Below are 23,579 nucleotides of genomic sequence, written 5' to 3' on the forward strand. Positions count from 1 at the left end.
TCTTTGTTTAACCCCCTTTCCCACTCTAGATTAAGCACGCAATCGGGATGAGCTGCGAAGGGTGGGCAGAGAAGTGGATGAATTTCACCAACCTGTCAGATCGCTGGGTGCTGAAGTTCAATTGGGAATGAAAGAAGTGTTGGAGAATTTTTGCAGTTTTTATGACGCTATTTTAAATCAGCCATAAAAGGATTTTTATAACTTGCATTTAAATCAGTTATTTTATGATAAGCTAAATAAAATATTTTTGCTGTAAAATCCTACTGATTTCGTCGGGCTCATCTGGGTTGTATGGGACATAAAATGGGGAATATTTTAAAGCTTTAAATAGGTGATCATGAGCTTTTTTGGTATCAGATTCACTTAACAAATGATATTTTCAGTATTTTGTGAATTTTTGCAATTGAAGAGAGACAGTGTTCTCTGAAATAAAACTTACAACCAGCATCTCTAGTTTGTTGTAACTTTTAGTCTTTTCAGCACTATGATTATTATCTATTTATAACTTAGGATTAAAAGCTTAAAAATCTTAAAATCTTCTCTTCCTCTTCCTCCAATATTAAAAGTACTGCTAGATTGCTTGCATTATTATATTGTGGCAAAGCGAAAATCCACTGCAATCAACCTATTCTGTCTAAGAACTAGACTCAGGTGAAACCATTTTTCACAGCTGTGAACCCTCTGTCACTGGTGAGCTAAGAAGCTTAATTGTAAAATAATTTTAAATTCATATATATAACTAGAATAGAAGAGAAACACGTCAATGTGACAATCAAAATCGCAATAACAATTTTGTATTTAGCGTACATATATTAAAACACTCAATCGATTTCAAAGGCAGCTAAAGGTTCCCCCTCATCAGGAGAACGAAATGACTAGAAAAGGGAAAAAAGAAGAGAGATAAAGCATCGACAAAGGAGTCTCAGAAACACGTGGTCGTTATCAGCAACGCACGTGGTCGTAACCGGATTTTGAATGAGTTACACTGGCCGCCTACTTTTACTGAGCCAGGCTATCTGATCAAGCATAAAACACATACACTAAAACGAAAAAAAAAATCAGCAAAGTCAAAAAATAGGGAGCGAGGGGCAACTGCACCTTCACGCACCAAGTCTGACGAAGTCCATATATAACTATATAGAGTTATTCCTTGCCTTCACGCACCAAGTCCATATATAACTATTTAGAATTATTAGGCATTTTAGAAGCAGGAGTGATGAAAAATGAGCAACGCCTTCACCGAGAATCGAACCGCGGACCTCTGGAATACGCGGTCAGTGTGCAGACCATCACACCACGAAGGCATGCCAAGAAGTTGGGAGAAATACCTTATTATTACTGCAGTATTATATAATTTGAAAGGACTTTTAAAACTCCTATAACATCCAATTTTTTCCAAGTTTCGTTTTTTCCTTTAAATGTTCTATTTATATTACCATTATTAGATTACGCTTAATATTCGGATGATATTTAAATTTAAAAAACTGACCAATTTTAAAACTAAAAGCTCCTGAAAAATTACACTGTTCCAAACTTCAAATCAAAACTTCGTTTTACGTTAAGTTTTGCTAGATTTTTTGAACAAGAGAAAAATGTGCCTTGCAAAAGTTACACGTAGTAGCGTTCCGATGGCTGTATATCCTAAACACCAGTTGTGTTTCATATATATTTTCTTAGGGATCTCTATGAAAGCATCTTTACTCTTTGGGCAGATATTTTAGCGTGCTTCAATATTTCATATTAGCAATTTGCGATTCCTATCAAGGTCTGTAAATAATTTCTTAAATCTTTTTAGAAAACATCATCTTCAATAAAGAAAACCTGTGTACCTGTAATATAATGTATAAATTAGGATTAAGAATTTTTGGATTACCGCCAAGCAGATGAGTCGCTTATTTTAAGTAGTGTATTGTTAAAGCTATAAAATTCCATTTGCCATGGAGAAAAAAAAAAGCCTTTCAAAAAAAAAAAAAAAAATCATATAGGCGGAATTTCACATGGTTGAGAAAAACATATTTTGGTCTCTATCGATTTGAAATAGTTAAAACATTTTATGGTTTCAAAGTGTAAATTTATGCCATTTGAAGAATGAATACTATAACACCTCTTTAAATTCTTGGTTAAAAAGATAAGTGCTTTATTTCAAGATTTTTGATATACTGAGAAAATGAAAGCGTCGCTGCTTGTTTTCTTAAACACGGCAAACGAAACGAGAGTCATCTAAAGTAAATAATATTATATCTGATACATTTTTAAGAGGCCTGCGGAGAAACCTGCTAAAGCAACCATACAATCAGTATGTTTATCAGAATTTGAAACCAGATCGAATTACCAGTGTTCAGAAGTTTTAAGAACTCCCACTTCGAATTACTAATTCAACAGTATTGCCACTGATGGGCAAAAGCACCAGAGAAAGTGATAAGAAAAAGAAAAATTGGCAATAAAGTGCTGTATAGGCGTATACAGTTGTCAGGTGTTATCTTCAAAAGCGATATCGTACTTAGTGATACTTCCCAATGACTATGAACATAAATTTCGAATTGTCTTTTTGAAATTTTCAATAGGCATTATTTTGAAAATTATTGTAATTTCAAACAGCATTAATCTCATTATTAATTTCTTGGATAATTAACCATAAAATAATTAAGCCTTAAAATTTCACGATATAAATCAGAAGTTTTACAACTTTATTCATTTTACTCTGAATTAGAAAAGATTACATGTTGTTTCTTAAGAAGAAACAATAAAAAAACTGACTTTTGAAAAAAAAAGTTTTATATTGCAGAACTAGGATAGAAAATGCTTAGCGTAAATGTAGAAATACAGCATTTCGAGGCTATTTCCTGTTCAAGTTGACGCTGTAACTCGAAATCGAATTCCGTTAAAAGGTTAAGAGGAAATCTATCCTAATTACGTATAAATGGATTGCCCAAAGATGGGTTTGAAGACATGGCAACATAGTTGCACATTGCTATCGTGAGAAAAGAACAGGTCTTAAAACACAGTAGCTCCATCTTCGTTCAAAAATAAAACTTGGGTTGTAAATCTATAGTACGTGGTCTTGATTATATTTGCTCTGTTTTTCCCATTATTGGACATTTAATTTGCAACAACAGTTTGCTGATAAAAGTTCCAGGAAGTTACTTATTTTTATTTCCGTTTGCTTTCAGTCGCGCGGTTGACAACGCAATTAAAGTAAAGCAATTTGCTCGTATATTTTACGGCCATACATTATTCGGAATTTTAGGAACTGGATGTAAATGAAAAATATATCAAGATAATAACGCTTTCTTATCTGGTTTATTTAAGCTATTAAATTAAGTAATAAGACAATGGAAGAAAAATACAGGCCACAAAATTGTTCAACTTGAGCGTGGTGTTTCTCATTAAAGCATAACATATTACAACTTTTGGAATCAAAGTAATGTCGTGGTTTTCTGAATATAAAATTCTCATTTTTATTCAGTTGTTTAGCATATTTATGATTATAAATATTCTTTTATATCCAATCATCTATTTCGCATTTTTGTATTCCAAAGCAACAGGAGTTTAATACCCTGAAAATAGAAAGAAAGAAATTTAAAGAATGAGTGGTTTATTTAATTATGGAAAAGCACTCAGAGCTTTCTGCCTAAACGATGGTTTCGTGGAGGACATTCTATGGAAAACTGGCTCATCTACAGATTACGCATGGAGAATATAAGGAAAACGGCTAAGAGGCCAGCCTTTTCGCCGAGGCTTGAACCCCGGATCGAACCAACTCGGCATCTTGTGGGCTTCGAAGACGATCCGTCTGTTCATGTCGCTCATTGAATGTATCGAAACTAATAGTATATCGTATTTGAGGCAAAAGACAGCATTTATAAGGTAAGGAAAACAAATCTTTCACTTTTGTATCAATTTTACAATTAAATTTAAGGGTTTATGGAGTAGCTAATAAAAATGGATTGAAATACTTCTGTTATCAAATTAATACATTCGTTTTTAGTCTGAACGTTACATCTAATTTTAAAGTAATTTTTTGCTTATTTTGAAACTAATTATGCAGTAAACATTCTTTGAAAATTATATGATATTCAAAAAGAATGATGTTACTCTGAATGTTCCGCATAAATTTTTTTAAAAGACGAAAGCAGTAATTATGAGAAGTGGTTGCCATCGAAATCACCACTATTCGTTAAGAGCACTGCAATACTACAGTGGTTAAAAAATAAGTAGTACTGTAAAGAAAGCGTTTGTTGTTTTCGAATTTTACGAAATTCTGTCACAAAAGTAAAAAGCATTCTTTCGCATTCTTTTAAAGGAAGCTCCGAATCCGTTTTTAATGAACATTCCTTATCATAGGAAAGTATCAACCGTAGATGGAATCAGTTACAAGACCCTGATTCTCTGCATGAAAGAAAAAACATTAATTAACAACGAGTAGTAAATGCGATAGTTGAAAAATTATAGTATCTTCTAAACGCAGTCTTCCAAAGTCGAAATAACTGTAGAATCGTGATCTAGAACTCCCAAAGACAATCGTATAGCATGTTTTTCTAAATAGTTTTTCTTCAAATAAAATCAAATATATATAAAGAGAGACTTGAAAGTAAATGAAAACAGTCTGTTTCAAAAGCCCCCCCCCCACACAGAAAAAAAAAAGAAGAGAAAAGTTTTCAAAAAAAGAAAGAGAAAGAAAATCTTCTTGAGGGGAGAAAATATGGTGTTGGTGTTGGTGTATTTAATTATGGCAAAGCTCACTAGGGCTATCTGCCTAAGGGGAGGAATGCCTTCGTGGAGGACTTTCTAAGGGAAACTGGCTCGTATACACGTTACACATGAGGAAAACCACGAAAACACCCTTGCAGCCAGCCCGTTCGCGGGATTCGAACCTCGGACCGAACTACCAGTGTTCAGCGACTTTACCGCTCGGCCGCTGGGGGAAGAAAATATGTGACGCCGCCTTATTTTTCTTAGATAAAGTAACGCTTCATCTAAATGGTAAAATATTTCGGCACATCTTATGAAAAAGTGTGACACAAAGGTCCTTTTCTTCGTTTGGAAGAGTTCATCATTAAAAGTTCGTCTAACAGCGGCCGAGCGGTAAAATAGCTGGACTCTAGTAGTTAAACCTGGGTTGGGTTCCAGGAGAACGGGCTACCTGCATGGACGTTTTCGTGGTTCTCTCAACTTATAAACATTAAAAAACGAGCCCCTTTCTCTTAGAGGTTGTCCACGAAAGCAGCCCTCTTCTAAGGCAGGTGACCTTCGAGTGCTTTGTCATAATCAAATGAACCAAATAGAAAATGAAAATCCATTAAACTTTCATTGTAAAGGCATTCCTATCTTTCAAAATATAGCCTTCGACTGCTTTTTATTGTAAATAAAATCCATTTCAGTCTCTTAAAGATATTACACTGATAATAAGTGCTTCACATGAAACTTGAATTCCCTTTATTTTCCTGAATCGAAGGTTATAATCTGTAGAAAGAGCCATAAATTTTTCAATACCTTTCAGATTTTATAATAAACATTTGTCATTATAAAATAGAAAGAAAGGAAATTAATTTTTTACTATTCCTATTATTCGTTATGAAGCAACATGCAAACCAGTTACACACGTCTCAAGTATATATACAGAAATATTGATTAAGTATGATTTAGATCTGAAATGGGAATAACATTATAATAATACAAGTGTTACAAATATTTTAGTATGGAAATGTATAAGATATTAAAGAATCAAAAATTTCAATATTAATTGTTTCAGCAACCGCACATATACTTCATACCATAAAATTATTTGTCTTCGCTTTTCAAATGCAATGAAAATACAACTCACCTCTTTCATACCCAAATGTGTAAGATCGATTACTTTGACTGTGAAATTTGTGCGTAGGCCATTTTCATCGAATACAATACGTCCAGTCAGCCCCTGTAACTCCACCTGCCAAATACAGATAAATTAAGTTAGAAACTTTCAACAAACATACGGAAGATGATATTATTGCTTGTAAGGAATTGCAGGTAGCAATTTTTCGCTCATGCTCTGTAAGCTCCAGTCAACATAAAACTCAACCAGTATTACGTGTACTGACTACATCAGTACTATAACATAAAAATCAGTACTATCTAATTACAAGCTTAAAGCGATGGAAAATTGTCAATCAGTTACTGAACAAAGTACAAGAACATCAAAATTAGAATTACCAGTACTACAAAGTAAAAATCAATAGTACCAGTATTACAACATAAAAATTAATACTACATCCGTCGTGCACCAGTAATGCAACAAAAATATCAGTACAATTAATACTACATGATTTAAAAAGCGATGGAAAATTATAAATCATTTTCTGAACAAAGGTGCACAACAAAAAGGTTTATTGAAGGTAAAGCCCCAAATAAGTAAAAATGAATTTCTTACAAAGTTTCTTTAAGATGTAAAATTAAGGGAAAAAACCTCATAAATTGGTGGATTTTAGACAAAACTCTACCTGTTTTGATTGTGACCTGACACCGGACCATCTTCTCTAAGAGAAGGGACAGCGTACATAGGCCAATATATATGGAGAAATAAATGGATAAGCCTGGATAAAATGCTCATAGCACTATTTACAGTGAAGATGATCTTAAAAATGTGAAAGTTAAGATATCAGAATTTTATACTGAAAATGATGTTAAAAATGTGAAAGTTAAGATATCAGAATTTTATACAGAAGATGATGTTAAAAATGTGAAAGTTAAGATATCAGAATTTTATACTGAAGATGATATTAAAAATGTGAAAGTTAAGATATCGGAATTTTATACTGAAGATGATGTTAAAAATGGAAAGTTAAGATATCAGAATTTTATACTGAAGGTGATTTTAAAAATGTGAAAGTTAAGATATCAGAATTTTATACTGAAGATGATGTTAAAAATGTGAAAGTTAAGATATCAGAATTTTATACTGAAGATGATGTTAAAAATGTGAAAGTTAAGATATCAGAATTTTATACTGAAGATGATGTTAAAAATGTGAAAGTTAAGATATCAGAATTTTGAAGGTGTTACAAATAACTGGATTTTTCCAAGAAATATGCTATTATAATTCTGATATCTTACATTTTTTACAAGTTGTGGAGATTAATTTATTTTGACTAATAGTTAACTTTTAGTTAAAGCAATTTCCTTCCATTCTACGTTTCACCCACGCTTTCTTGCCATAATGCTAATCAGTTAGCGCGCGTTTATTCAAATTAAGGGAGAAAGAAGTGCTATTTAAGCGAAGGTTTCGGAAGGTGATTTTAGCATTTTAGCAACTCTTTGAATTCTTCCTCGTATGTAGAACTCTCATCTTCGGACTTCACCATATGTCAGGCCCAGTAGTCGGGATTCTCTGAGGATACTGGTAACAGCAGGAACGAATTATCCTGCTGGAATGCTAGGGAAAAGCACCAAAGTATCAAAGCATCTGTGATTTTAGAGCGTAACATACCTGCTTAAAGGTCATGTTGTTACTTCGACTTTGATTTGATTCGGTGGCTCTGAGTGCTTCTAGCCATTAAGCCTGTTTCCGCTGGCGTCTACGATTCAGAGCCTTCCTGCGCGTTCAAATTATGCTGGTTTAATTACATTTTATTTTAAGTTCAACATTACTTGTTTAAGTTAAGGCAGAATTGTTGGCGTATATAAGCCAAGTTTGTGCAGCTATATGTGATTTGAATAAAGGGTTCTTTACACCCCTCTTCAAACTTTGTGCGTTGCCCTAAGACCTGAGGATAATTTCTCATACAGTCTTTCTAGAGCTCATTAGTTTATGCTATCTAAGAATACGAGACCCTATAGAGTTATTTTCCCCCATTGGTAATAAATGCATTCTTTAATTATTCCAAGCATTAACTACCTTGTATGCTTGGCTGTTTTCTCCATTCAGCCTGCGAAATTCATTATAAGGCTCCAGTGAAGAGGTACGCTTGCCCCATTGCCATTACCTATGCTGGGGTGGCTCAAGGAAGTCTCCTCGCCCCCGCAATCTTTAACCTTTATGTAAATGATATTCCTAAGGCCCCAAATATCGATCTTGCATTATATGCAGACGATACAGCCATCATTTCACAACACTCCAACACCCTCCAGGTAATCTCACAATTGCAGGGTTACCTTTCGACCTTAGAACTCTGGCTCGGTCTGTATAAAATCAAAATTAATGTCGCAAAATGTGCTGCCACTATGTTCATCCGAAGAAACATCCCAAATTTACCTAACTTAATGCTCTTCGGTGAACCCATTCCCTGGGTCTCTTCTTACAAATATCTAGGTGTTTTACTAGACTCAAAATTAACTTGGCAGCCTCACATCCGCAAAATCATAGCGGGTGCGACAGCTGTCAAAACCGCCCTACGCCCCCTCTTAGCTAGTCATAGCGACCTGTCAACTGATAACAAAATCTTGCTCTACAAATCAATGATTAGGCCGGTTCTTACGTATGCGTGTCCCGTATGGGGCCCATGTGCACTAACTAACAGAAAACATGTCCAAATTTTTCAATCTAAAATGCTTCGGCAAATTCTAAAAGCTCCGTGGTTTGTACGGAACGAAGAGATTCATAACGACCTCAAAATTATGCCCATTAATCGCTATATACAGCGACTTTCGGAAAAATTTTTCAAAAATATTCAACGTGTTGCAAATCCTGTGCTTCATATGCTACCCGTATACGATCCTGCTGTTGCTTCTTCCCGAAAAAGACCCAGAGCGGTTCTTAATAGGGAATATTCAGCTCTGCCATTTAAACGGGCTAGATATGAGCACACTGATAGCCACGTGAATAACTACCTCTCGTTCCTTAACCCCCCCCGCCTCTAAAGTTCTTTAATGCACACGGCATTAACTCGAGGAACCTCCTTAACGTTTCTTTAATAAGAAACATCACAGTCAAATAGGACTGATTTAACATACTTTAATCTATCAACTGCAATAAAACTGAAAAAGATTTTCTTAAAACTGAAAAAGATTCTTTAAACTTTAACTTCTCTCTTCCTTTAAAAAGGAACTTTCTTAGACGCTTAACAGCGTCCTTTTGGCTTTTAAAAACCGCATTGAATAGCGGTCAAAAATGAAACTTCTCCCTCCCAGCTGATCACTGACAGAACTACTTTTTCGACCTGTAAACAGGTTCCCCCCTCCCTCCCACCTCGAAGAACGCGCATCGTAATTCCCCTGCGTGTTCTTCATCTGACGTATGCAAAGAAAATGATTATCAAGATTCAAGGAAACTTCACCTTTTATTTTTCTAGTGAAAATTTTTCTGGCTGCCCCTATCTAAATTATTCTGGCCCTTTTTCGGCGCAAAATTAAGACCTTCTGAGTTTTTTGCCTTTTTTTGACTCAGTGTGAAGGCACTTACTCCAAGTCATTAGGCTTATCAAAATTTTTACCCTATTGGACAATACCCTCTTTCGGATGATTTAAATTCCTTTGAAGATGTGGAGGTAAAGGCGTAATTGCCTATGAACTCCGTAAATTGCACTTCCTTGATCCTTGATCCTTGCCCCATTGGTTGATAATATGAAGTTCCAACGCGAGATAGTGTTACTTATCCTGCGAATCACAGTATTCTATTTAGTCCCCCCCGAAAAAAAAAGACGATTATTTGGTTTCCTAGCAAGTACATTAGACAATCACAGTTGATTATGCTAACAAGAAGATATATCATATCCACTCTAAATCGATAATTTTTTTGAGTTTTATTTGAAAAACTTTTCTAGTTCAAATTGCATTTTTGGCTAATTACAATAATTGAAGTGTTTGATTATCGCCTGAGACCACAAAGTTCAGATTTTGGGTCCCCTAAGTTTAGATGCTCTTAAATTATCCTATATTTCATCTTAAAACATATTTTCGGTTGTAAAAAACCATCAAAATCTTTTTTTTTTCTTTTTAAGCCCAAAGGGGTGTTAGCCTAGAAGGGCTTTTAGTCTCCAAACGGCATTTTGCTTCGAATCACTATAAACGGATGTATCATTTTTCAAATTTTTTCACTAAATATTATTGCCGTGTATTTTAGTTAAAGAAATTAAATGATGAAGAATCTGCAGGAATGTATGCATGTTTCTTGTACTGTGAAAAAATAGGGATGCCTATAGAGACATCAAATTTTGAATAACGTAGTCCTCCACCCGAATATGGGCATCTGGAAGTCCGAATCTTGAATTTCGAATTTGGCATATTATCTATTTTATATATTTTAAACTTTAGCGAATTTTTCATTAAGAAACTCAACGATTTCAAATCCAGTAATGGCAACACACTTGTACGGAATAAAATATATTTATCTCCAGCGCGCGAGACTGTTTATCGGAAATTCTAAAGATATGGTGTTTTTAAAAATTTTTACTCCAAAGGAGCGTTAGCCAAAATGCTTTCGAAACGTGTATGTATGTGTAAATGGGTGAAAAAAAAACGCCGCTTTGTACGTAAAAAAAAAAAAAAAAAAAAAAAAAAAAACACACACACTTTCAGATTTTTTTTTTTTTTTTTTTGCTTGTTTTTTTGGCCATCAAAAACTTTCGAAGAACCCTGAGAAAAAAAACTGTACCTGATTCTCATGTTACAGTCAGGCTTGACAAGGCGTTGTGCATTTATCTTTCATTTGTGTAATTAGGATATTTAACTCAAACTCCTTCAATTTACAAGCTAAAAATGAAAATATTATTAAACTATTGAAAATATTGTAGTAACCGTGTATAAAGTGAACAAAGATAGCGGAAAATAAATGAGAATTTGAATAAATCTTAAAGAATGCAAGACTAATTGAATAATGTTTAATAGTTACTTTAAGTGTATATTTTTTCATGAAGGTTATATTACATCGTGTAATTTTAATTTAATTAAGTATGAACACATCGCGATACAGCAAAAAAGATAACACTTAATATTTAATTACTTTCCAGAATAATCGCTGATAATTAGTAAATTTGATTTGCATTCATTACACCTTTTAGAGCGATGTTGTATTTTAGGCACGAAGCTTTCAATTGGAGTATTTTTTTTGACTCGTATTCTGATTGAGTTCAGATATAATAACGAGGAAAATTTATTTGATTATTACGTGATAATATTAGATTAGGATTCTGAAATAATAATCAAGAACTGGGTTTTCAGATGAACCAGTGCATTTAATGTCAAAAACATAGAGAAAGTTAAAAATTAGGAAAACATGGTCTAGTCGAAAATATAATGTCGAGGGATAATGATAGTTCTTTTGTGCTGGTTTATAACAATTCAATAAACTGGCAGCATAAGTCTCTAGAAATGATTTTCCCGCAAGACTCAATAGAAGAAGAAATTTCTCTTAGGAAATACTTACCCGAAATCATTCCTTCCGAAGGCAAATCATTCGACGGTGTTGTCAAAATCAGTAGCCTAAACTAATTAAATTTGATTCAACTAATCAAATTTCTATTAGGCCCTGAATGCCAAAAATATTTTTATACTGAAATTAAATCCGCCAATTTTTATGTTGAAATTTGTTCTTATTGGCTTCATTCTCATATATGCCTTGCACATATTCGTTAGAACACAATTATTTACTTCATTTACTTTGCACAAACTGGGAAGTTAAACAGAAAAATAAAATAATTGTTTATTAGTTAAGTAATTTATCTGCTTATTAGCAATGCTCTTTTATGTTCATTTGTAATCTACACAAATACAGAGGCTGTTCGCACATTTTTTAGACGATTTTGGTAAGCGGTAATAAAAACTAGTTTGCTGAAAAAGAATTTATTGTTAGTTAAAGCAAAAGAAGTTATTGTTAGCAAAAGAAGTTATTGTTGGCAAAAGAAGTTATTGCTAGCAAAAGAAGTTACTATGTTTTTAAAAATCAAAATTATCGTCTGTGGTTTGAAAGTTTTGTTTTTATTTAAAATGGCGAATTTAACAAAGCAGTGTTTCGAAGGCTACATTTACGCTCTTCCCGAAGAGAAATATGCATACTCCGTTATCCAAAAACGATGTGAGAGTCATGGTTTTGTGATATCTAAAGCGTCGATAGGTAATATCATCAACAAGAAAGGAAAAAAACGTCAAATTAGAGCCTCAAACGGGACAAAAATTCCAAACAAGTATCCAAGGAAAAAACGGACATCTTCGACTATTGCAAAGGTACGTTGTTTAATGTTAAAAGAAAATCCCGCTAGTTAAAGGACAGTAGCAAAATCATTAAAATGCCCGGTGTTCACTGTAAATAAAATGATAAACGTTGATTTAAATCTTAAGAAAGCGAAAAAACGCAATGTGCATCGTCTTCTTCCAAAGCATATCGCTCAACGCAGGACATGCTGCAGAATTCTATATGAGAAACACTTGTATGTAATTTAGTTTTGTGAATACAATATACATCGTCTAAAAAATGTGTGATCAGCCTCTGTATTTACTTCATTTACTTTGTGTAAAGTTTGAAGTTAAACAGAAAAATGAAATAATTTTTATTAGTTAAGTAATTTATCAGTTTATTACCAATGCTCTTTTAAGTTCATTTTTATTCTAATATTAGATTTTATAGTTTAATTTTAATATCAGTTTATACATTTTTTATAATGTCATTTACAGTTAAAATTGATTAAGTAATTTCAAATACTGAGAAAAGCATGTAACTGCGTAAAATTCATATTTAAATTAAGTTAAAAAAATTCGAAATGTAAATTTAGATACTATTTTACATTTTTAAATATCTATTACTTAAAAGTCTAAAATAATATCTAAATTTATGTTTGTAATCTTATCTAAAAAAGAATGGGATGTTTATGAACTTAGAAAATTTTCGACTGAACTAAAAGCAAATTAGAATTTTTACATTCAATCGAACGATTTCATCTTAAGAAGCAAGACAATAGTAAGTTATACAATTGTAAGCAGCTAATGAAAAAAAAAAATAAAAATTTAATAACTAATTTTGCTATTAAACATAATTTAAATAACTGTTAACTGTATTTAAGTTTGCAGCAGACCACACAAATGTACGAAATTCATATGTGCAGCCCTCTCATTAAGTCACAATCTTCGAGCCGTTAAGAGGTATGAGACGCCATGCTGTGATATTACAGAAGCAATAACATTTTCAGTAATGCCTGCACTTGGCATTACAAAAGCCCAAACTTCCCGACGAGTATAACGAGATTTTAACGATCTGCGCTGTGCCTGCCATCAAAGCCCCTCGATTGCAGGGGACTAACATAACAATGATTCTCCAGCTGCTCCGATATCGTCTGCGATAATAAAGAATCAGAAGAATTAAAATACAACTGAAAAATCAAAAGAGTGTGAGTATTTCAGTCTGCAAAATGTTTCAGGATCGATGTGCAGTGTAATATACAAGCCTTATCTAAACTAATGGTTTTCAACCCTTTCGTCCTATGCATCCATTGGCCCACCAGCGGTAGAGCGGTTAAATCGCTGAACAGTGGTAGTTCCGACCTGGGTTCGATTCGAGGCAAACGGGCTGGCTGCATGGGCGGTTTCGTGGTTTTTCACATGTGCATACGAGTCAGTTCCCCTTAGAAAATCCTCCGCGAAGGCAACCCTTCCCTTGGGCGCTTTGCCATAATCAAATAAACCAAACCAAATCTATGCACTCATATAACCATTACTTGACGATCATTCCTCCACTTCCTTTCTAAAACTTAAAACCATAAACCTATGTTTATTTAAACTTATATTATTTTGATGCGTTTTATAAATTATACAAGAAAAAGTTCAGAAAGTGTTAATAAATACCAAAACTTGAATAAGGGTAGCTTTTTATACTCATCAACTAAAACTAAACTAATCTCAGTGTCGTAACAGCCCTAACGGGCCAATGCCTGCAGTGTCCCGAAATCTGCTTTCTTAACCGTGGGCCCCGGGGTGCGTAAGCATATGCCCTGAACAAGTGGTCAGCTTGTCGCAGAACCCCCCAGTGTTTAGTACCCAAACGAACTTGGTACTCATTTTATCGACCCAAAGAATGGAAATCAGGGGATGAAAGGCTGAGTCGACCTTGCCCAACCCGGGGATCGAACCCCGAACCTGTGGTGCTGCTACGCGATGCGCTAGCGGCTGCGCCACCGGGCCTCACCGGACCAAACCTTGAATAAGGGTAGCTTTTTATACTCATCAACTAACAGAAAGTGTTAATAAGTACCAAAACTTGAATAAGGGTAGCTTTTTACACACATTAACTAAAATTAAATGCTTAACAGATAAATAAAAGGCTGACCACATTGCCCCCCCCTGAAATTATGAAATTTCTCAAAAGGAAAAAATTTTCCCTCCCTTCCCCAAGTTGGGAACCCTTGATCTAAACGGTACCCAGTCAACTACCACTCACTACAATGGTGTCGTGCCACTTGCGCACCAGCACTCCAAGCTCATGTTTTCTTGAAAGTTAAGAAGAATTAAGTCATTACCACAACAGGCATCTTAATACTTCTAAGCCCTTACATGACACAAATCACTTTCAATTTAGCTTAATGTATACTATTTAATAAGTAATATTCCTTAGAAGTTTCGTGTAGTTCATATTTTGAGTCAACATACTATTGTGTACGTGTATGGTGGTCATAGGAGCCGACTGCGATATCAAAGGGCCTGGATTCGAATCCCGGAGAAGGCGCGGTTGTAACTGTTCGTCTCTTCATAGGAGGCAACGGTGGATGCCCATTAGGTGCTCCCATATTAAAATGACCACCACTTCTGACCTTAGGAGTGGCCATTGTCGAATAAACAAATGCCAGCCATTATATTAAAAAAATAATATATTTTTTCAATATATATTGTTACATGTGGAAACAATTACAAGACTAAAATATAAGTTATTATTTGTTTAAGAAATAGTTTTATGAAGATGGTATTAATTAAGTTAAAGCTCATTCTTGGAATGATTTTGGTTCTAAGAGAAAACTCGCACAGAGATTTTCGTTAAAAGACTACATTAACCCTTTTCCTGATTATAAGTTATCAATACTTCAGGCAGTATTAAACGAATAACCCAATTTCAAATTTAGTTAAAGCAAGATGCAATCTTGGATTAGTGTTGGCATTAATAAAAATCTCACACTTAGAGTATTCCTTTAAAACCAATAACAGTAAGCTATAAACAAGCTTAATTTTTACCTTAATTTAAATTTCTCAGACTGTTTGTCTTATAATTATAAATGTAAGAGACGTTTACTCAAATAGTGGTGGCCAAAACTGTGGACACTTTTGGAAATTTTTATGTTTTTGAATTTTGTATGCTTATAGAAAACGTTACGTTTCACAAAATGCAAACTTGTATATATCATTTTAAAGAGAATTTATTACTGAATTCAATACAAAACACAAAATTCAATTATTTGCAATACAAAAAAAGTTAAACGGTAATAGTTATCGATATACATTAGATAGTGATGATTGCAGTAAGTTATCAGTACTTAGTAGGGTACCCTTTATTTTGGATTACAGCTTCACATCGACGTTTCATTGAGCTGACAAGAATTTTAAGCTCTTCTTTCGTTATTACATGATGCCAGGAAACAATTATAGCCTCAATTAGTTCCCTTTTATTTGATGGGCGCCTCATTCGGACAAGAGTTTTCAAACGGTGCCACGAATTTTCGATAGGATTGAGGTCAGGACTGTTTCCTGGCCATGACAATTTAATGCTCTTTGTACGAAACCACTCTTTCGATATTTTGGCCGTGTGGCAAGGAGAAGAATCCTGCTGAAAAATAAACGAAGCATTGTTGGAAAAGAGATATATGATGGAAGGTTGAAGTTTTGGTTCTAGAATAGTGTCAATGTATTTTCTGGCATTCAGTGTCCCATCGATGAAATGTAGGCGACCAATACCATCTGCTGACATGCATGACCAAATCATAACACTAACTGGATTCTTCACAGTTGCTTGAATGCAGTCAGGATTTAGCTCTTCTCCTATTCTACGTCTTACATATTTTCGCTCATCACTACCGAATAACGATATCTTAGTTTCATCACTCCATATAACTTGTGACCACTGATCATCTGTCCAATTAATGTGTTCTTTTGCCCACTGTAGTCTTTTTTTTTCGTTGCTGAAAATTAAGATAAGGCTTTTTTCGTGGAATTCTACCTCTCAGTCCAACATCTGTTAATCTTCTCCTGATTGTTCTTGAACTGACAGAAACACCAGCATCATTCAGATCACTTCTGATGGCCGCCGATGACATTTTTCTATCTTGGATACATAGTCTTTTTATTCTTCTATGATCAATAGATGTGGTGCACCTTTTTCGGCTTTTTCCTTCTTTGCTTTTTATTGAATTTGTCTCCTGATATCGTAAACAAAACTTTCGGACTCCAGATGTAGTCACTGAACCACCCACCTGTCTTGCAATTTCAGCATAGGAAAGACCACTTTCTCGTAACACAATAATATTACATCTCTTTCTAGGTGTCCAATCTACTCTTTAATTTGATGTCATTGCTTCTTGACTAAATATTAAATTTTTTACAAAAATTCCTACTTGTAATTGCAGTGTATAAGAAACAGGTCCTCCTTCTACAGAACAAAGCAAAATAATTAATTGTTTCAAGTGTAAACATGATGTCAACTTCTACTGGCAGTTACTAACATTTGATTGGTTCTCAGAACAAGAACAGTGATTGGCCAGGAAAGCTAAACATTACAAACCACTTCATAACTGTGTTTTTTATTTATATTAAAGTACATATAACTTTTTTGTATTGCAAATAATTGAATTTTGGGTTTTGTATTGAATTCAGTAATAAATTATCTTTAAAATGATATATATACAAGTTTGCATTTTGTGAAACGTAACATTTTCTATAAGCATACAAAGTTCAAAAACATAAAAATTTCCAAAAGTGTCCACAATTTTGGCCACCACTGTATATTTGCTAATCTAAAGTCATTTTATAAAACTTATGTATGCATGCTCACAGATGATAGGCATTTAAAATAGAAAAAATATGTTTTTGTTTACCTCTCTCATGTGGCTTGAAAGTGCTAATCCGTGGGACCAAGGTTTTTCTGTATCACAGGAGATAGGTTTGAGCTGCAGACGTTGACTTTTGTCCAAAGTGTTCAGCGCTGTCGCGAAAGTCCATACCGCGTCGTAAACAAGCGCCACCTCCGTCTGAAAAATTGCACCATAATCATAAATTCCCTTGTGAAAATAAGCATCCAAAATTCTGTCAAAGATTATAATAATTAAAGTTTTGCGAAGTATGATGTATAAGTGCTGGTGTTAGTTAACTCAATGTATAATTAAATATTTTTAAAGCATATTAATTAAATGCAAAGGGTGCTGAAAATGACATCATTATTAAATAGCGTATTCTTCTTCTCAGCTATAGCAAGTGTCGTGGTTTTTAAAACCGTAAAATTTATTTTAAGTTCAATGCTTTAAGTCAGCAAAATGGAAACTGACATTATAATTAAGGGTTTTCTAAAAATGGCTCTAAAGATAACAATGTAGAATGAGTAAAGAAAAAGGTGGAGAAATAGTTTTCTTTGTTGTCAAATTCAGCTTGTTTTTTTTTATGTCTCGAAACTGACACTGTTACATATAAATAAATATGCGAATTTTAATAGGTTGTGAATAAAAAAAAATGTTTAAAAAATTTCTAAAAGTTGTTAAAAAATAAATTTTGTTAGAAATAAATCAGAAAAAATGTCTGAATTTAATTTAGAATAAATCTAAATATTAGTTTATAAAAAAAAGAAAAACAAATAATGTTAATGAAAAATCGCTATTATTAAATATAAACTAGCTTCAGTTACTATTGCCGTACCAAAATTTCAAGTGCTAACTACAATAAGAGAAATATTCATAAAAAAGAAAATTTGAAAGCTTACAGATTTTATATAACGCCCAAAAGGGCGTTTTTTTTTAATGTGTGTTACCTTTATTTATTAAAAATCATGTTCTTCGCACTTAAATAATAAAATTCAACTTAACAAAAATATCATAAAATAAGTTGAAAAGAGCATAGGTATCTTTAGAATTTCCGATACACAATCTCATGCGCTGCAGATTAAAATGATTTTTTTCGTACTGTGTTACGATTGCTTGCTTTGAAATCTGTGAGGTTTTTTAATTAAAAATTCGTTAAAGTTTTACAAAATTTGAAATCGATAATAAAACAAATTTGAAATTCAAAATTCGGGCTTCCAAGTGCCCATATTCGGTTGGAGGACTACGTTATTCAAAATCTGATGCCTCTGGGTACCGTTATTTTTTCACAATGCAAGAAACATTCATGCGGATTCTCCATTTTTTAGTTTCCATAAATATAATACATGGCGATAATATTTGGTGGCAACAGTTTGAAAAGTGAACCAACGCTGAAAGTTAAACGATGCAAAATGCTGTTTTGAGACTAATAGCCCTTTGGGTCTAACGGCCTTTTGGGCTAAAAAGAATTCCTACTGGGTCTCTTATTTTACAAAATTTCGTTACAGGTGAAAACATCGCGGTGAAAACAAAACAATCGCAGAGGGTTGTCATACAAAACATCGCGGGAAACAAGCGAGGAAGGAAAAAGCATCGCAGTTCTAAAACATTGTGGTAGGAAATAAAACGGTGCAGAAAAACTTTTAAAACATCGCCTACGTGGTAAAAAAAATAGGGGTAGCAAATTAAAACTCAAGTAAAATTTGTAGTGACACTTACAAATCATCACAAGGTGATAATATTGCAGACGTGCGTTTTCTGATTGAAAAAAATTTTAACTTTCGGGCAATGATTTTTGAGCAAAAGAAAAATTAAGTAACATTTTTACGTCTGAATTTCGAATTTCTGTATTAACTAATAAATTTTTACTGAAATAGCAAGAAACATTCCAAGTCTAGCAATTCATAAAAATTAAATGTGTAAGTTTATATTTCGATAATGATACATAGATCTAAATTTCTATTAACTAATTAATTACGTATAGCCATTAATTGCAATTTAAATTTGTGTTATTTTCTTATACAATTTTTTTTCATGAAAATGTACCCACATATCTGAATAAAATGATAATAAATCATGAGTTTTTAACAGAGAGTGATATTAAATAGATCATGACATAAATTAAATTCTATTAAGTGCTATGCATGCAGCAATGTTTAGTAATTTCCAGATTTTTAACTTCTGTGTGTGTGATTATGGTAAAGCCTGGAGGGCTATCTGCATAAGGGGAGGAATGCTTTCGTGGAGGACTTTCTAAAAGAAACTGGCTCGTATACACGTTACACATGCGGAAAACCACGAAAGTGATCATGCAGCCAGCTCGGACCGAACTACCAGACATTTTTAACTTGAGTTTGCTTCTTGTTTTTGTTTTATATTTTTCTATTAAATATTTCTTAGTTAATGCAAAAATATGAAATATAGAGGTAAAAAATATTACTTACTTCTTTTTGTGCTCACAAATAATTTCGAAAAAAAAATTTAGTAGGAAAACATATGTTTCCAACGTTATCATCATACGAAGATTTGTAGGTGCTTTATTGTTTATAACGATTTTTGTACAATGTTATTTTAAATTGCGAAATTTTTGCACCACCTTATTTTAGATCATTTTGTTTTATACCATGATGTACTTTTGTTGCTTTTTTTATGTTTACGATATTTACCCTTGCGTTGTATTCTTCATGACGTTTTCATTCGCGATATTTCAGCCGCGATGTTTTCGGCGAACACCCAAAACGTGACATTTTGGTATAATTTCATCTGCAGAATTCAACTGTGATAAAAAAATCTGCGTGTCAGTTCAGAAAAAGGTTCAGCTTTGCGTCAAAATACATATGTTCTATATAAATACTCGCAGTTTTGATATAAAAAAACCACAAATAGAATTTCGACGACCGACCAATTAGAACAGAAATATAGTATTGGAATATTCCTTTTCTTGCTTCGCTATACATAAATATCGGCTGCATAGGAAGTATTTCACCATAATAACTTTGAAAGCTAAATTATAGGTAAATATGTCTTTCCATATAATTATTCAAATGGATACCATATATAGGTACTTTATACACTGGAGGAAGTAGCTTTCCCAAATATAATGTGCTACATAGGAATACGTAGCTATTTTACAGGCAAATACTTATTACAGCATACGCTAAAAAGAATCAAAATCAAAATTGTTTATAAATATAATTTTTCTGAAACATTACAATTCATCGTAAGTAGAAGCTTACGAAGTTTTAGTTTATTGGGTTGGCAAAAAATTAATTTCGGTTTGCACAAATATAAAGTTATGCTCGTTTTCTTATTCTTCTGTTAATCTTATAATTTCTTTCTTTTCAGATTTGGCAGCGAACTCTTTTAGATTGTCATCTAAAAACTGGTATTCAAAGGGTACAAAATGCAAAAAATGGTGGAATATTACTGAAGGTTATTTATTAAAAAAGGAGATTTGTAAAGATCGTGACTTGTAAAGATCATGACTTATGAAGATCGTGACTTAAAGAGAACGTGAAATATAAATAATAGGACAAGAACTTGCATTTTACGGTGTGGCAACAAGAAGAGGATTCCAAAGATTTTTATATATATATATTTTTTTTTAGAGAGTTAGGATTTGGAATATTTTAATAGTTGTAAGAGTTTTAACTGCAGTAGTTAAGAGTTTAAAATTTTGATAGTTTAGAGCTGCAGTATTTATTTTTTTTTGGTTCTGTTTTAAAATTTAAATAAAAGTATTTTGTTTATTCTGAAAAATTAGCTTTATTCTTCCTACAAGATTCAATATTCATTATATTAAAATAAGGAAAAGATTTTTACTGGCGCAGTCGACAGGATCGGGATTTACCCGCATATAATTACGAACCAAAATAACTTAGGTGAGCGCTCAATTTACCTTGTAAACGTAAAATAATTAATTAAGATTATGAAAAGTTAATTATTATTTCCGTCATGGAATCTTAGTTTATTTACTTGTCAAAGTAATGAATACGCCAGTGTTCAAATGTAATTTCGTTTGATTCGCCAGAGTAGGTGAACAACACATTAAGTATTGATTCCACTGATTGATTTTCGTGCCGAATAAAATTAAATTCATTGTGAATTATATTTTAAATAGAAAAAGAAAAGAAAAAAAAATTGTTTTTTTTTTTTTTTATTTAAAAAAAACTAAGAGTATATTGGCTGAATAAAATCGAGACATGGCTTTTATGGGACGTGGGAAAAAAGAGGATTTGCTGGCTTTAGCTGCTGAATTAGAAATTCAAGTAGATCCAAGTATGAAAATCGTGGCGATAAAAAATGAAATAATTCAAAGTGATACATATGACGAAGCATTTGCTAAAGAAGTATTTTTAACGATTATTGAAGAGAGGAAAAGAAAAGAAGAGGAACAGCGAAGAAAGGAGAAAGAAGAGCTTGAGGAAAGGCGAAGGAAAGAAGAGATCGAGGAACAGCGAAGAAAGGAGAAAGAAGAGCTTGAGGAAAGGCGAAGGAAAGAAGAGATTGAGGAACAACGAAGGAAAGAAGAGATTGAGGAACAACGAAGGAAAGAAGAGATTGAGGAACAACGAAGGAAAGAAGAGATTGAGGAACAACGAAGGAAAGAAGAGATTGAGGAACAACGAAGGAAAGAAGAATTAGAAGCACAGCAGAAAAGAGAGCAAATGGAGTTGGAATTGAGGAAACTCGAAATTGAATCTCGTGTTCGTCTAACACAAACTCCACCAACAAATGAAAATGGACATCATAATTTTGATTTAATTAAGCTTATTCCCAAATTCAATTTAAGACACGATGATATTGTGATTTATTTATCCTTATTTGAAAGACAAGCTAAAAGGACAAAGATTGATCCTAAAGATTGGGTTTCATGTTTATTGACTTTAATGCCATCTGAAATCATTCAATTAATTGGTAGGGAATCTGAAGAAAATTTTGAAGATTATGAGTACATTAAGGCCATTTTATTGAAGAGATTTAAATTAAATCCTGAAAGCTTTTTGAAGAAAGAAAAAAATTTGTGATGCACCAAAAGAGCGCTGAAAAATCATGGAGAGATTTTTGCTACGAAATTACAAGTTATTTTGAAGAATGGATCAATGGTCTTGAAATCACAAATTTTGACGCGTTAAAAGACTTGATTATTACTGACCAAATTAAGAAAAGAGTACCCTATGAAGTAAGAGACCATCTTCTTGACGACTGGGCGAAGTTCGTTTCTCCAACCAAATTAGCTGATAAACTTGACGAATATGACAGTGTTCGTAATATCTCAAAACGGACTGGTGGTAATCCATCAGCAGACAGAACTAATAAAAAATGGCAACCTCATTCTCCACTTCCAGAAAGAGCTTTCAGAAATAAATCGCTGTCCGCTGAAAACACGCCAAGAGTGTACCCATCCCGTAAGAGTGACGAACCACAAAAGCCTAGTTTCAAACTAACTTGCTATAATTGTGGAAAAGAAGGTCATACATCTAAGTTATGTACCAAAAATCGGATACCAAGAAGTGCTTCTGCAACAGCACAAAACAACTTAATACAAACACAAGCACCCCTTACAGAAAAAGAAAAACTAGAAGTGCTAACTGCCAAGATCTCTATTCCTGTCTCAAAATCAGTGGACGTGTCTAGAAACATAGATGAATTAAAACTTGTCAAAGTTAAATGTGGAGATATTATTTTAAATGGAATCGTAGACACGGGAGCACAAATCTCAGTAGTCCGTGAGGAATTGGTTGACAACATACCTTGCGAAGGAGAAAGTAAAATAGAGATATCTTCTGCTTTTGGTGAAAACGAAATTACTCTACTAAAGATTTTCCAGATGAAAATTGACGATGATTTTCACGGTAGAGTGTCCATTACGTGTGCTGTTTCAAAAAAGCTAGTTACCGATTTGCTATTAAGTTCTTCAGCTTATGAAACACTCTGTGGGAATATCGAACTGTTTAACTGTGATCGTTATTGGGATGCATCCCCCTTAGAGTACAAAGAGACAGATGATAAACCGTTACCAGTTGAAGAAAATACTACAAATTTGACTGTTGTTAATCAGCTTTCCCAAGAAAACATAGAGTCTGGGAAAACAACGAATAGAGTAAGACTAGAATTCAAGACACATCAAGAACAAGACGAAACTCTGAAAAAATGCTTTGAATGAGCAAATAAAAATCAAAATTCATATACTTTCGATGATGGCATATTACTTCATTCCGAATATATCTGTGGTGAAAACATTAAGCAAGTTGTGTTACCTTTAGAAAAAAGAAGGGAAGTCCTAAGAATGGCACATGAAATCCCTCTTGCCGGCCACCTCGGTGAGAAAAAGACAATTCAACGAATCAAGTACTCATTCTTTTGGCCTACTATTAAGCAAGATGTTAAAAAATTCTGTGGAAGTTGTAAAGAACTGCCCTTTACAGAAATGGAGAAAACAGAAATGATAGAAGATAAAATTCTTGAACAGGAAGCACAGAAGGAAGAAATTATAACAGGAGAAACTAAGAGGGTAGAAACAGAAGATGAACTCAAAGAGGAAAAGTTAATTGACAGCAAAATAACAGATGTAGAAATTATTCCACCTGAAAGTAAAAACAAATTTATGGGTGAGCCTGAAATCCCAGT

The 23,579-nt window shown here is 33.4% G+C and overlaps 1 protein-coding gene across 1 annotated transcript in view; it reads right to left on the reverse strand.

Moving 5' to 3' along the window:
* The window catches only part of LOC118187283 (glutamate receptor ionotropic, kainate 2-like), an 826,434-nt gene that overhangs the window by 196,250 nt on the left and 606,605 nt on the right, over window positions 1-23,579 (reverse strand). The window contains exons 7-8 of the mRNA XM_085827114.1: window positions 16,977-17,129; window positions 5,825-5,929 (exon numbers count right to left, since the gene is read on the reverse strand). Coding sequence (XP_085683240.1) covers window positions 5,825-5,929; window positions 16,977-17,129 — 258 coding nt within the window. The remainder of the gene's footprint in view (window positions 1-5,824; window positions 5,930-16,976; window positions 17,130-23,579) is intronic.

This window comes from Stegodyphus dumicola, chromosome 11 (assembly GCF_044657685.1).
Source record: "Stegodyphus dumicola isolate Sdum_Otavi_A_Nest chromosome 11, ASM4465768v1".
Lineage (NCBI taxonomy): Eukaryota > Metazoa > Arthropoda > Arachnida > Araneae > Eresidae > Stegodyphus > Stegodyphus dumicola.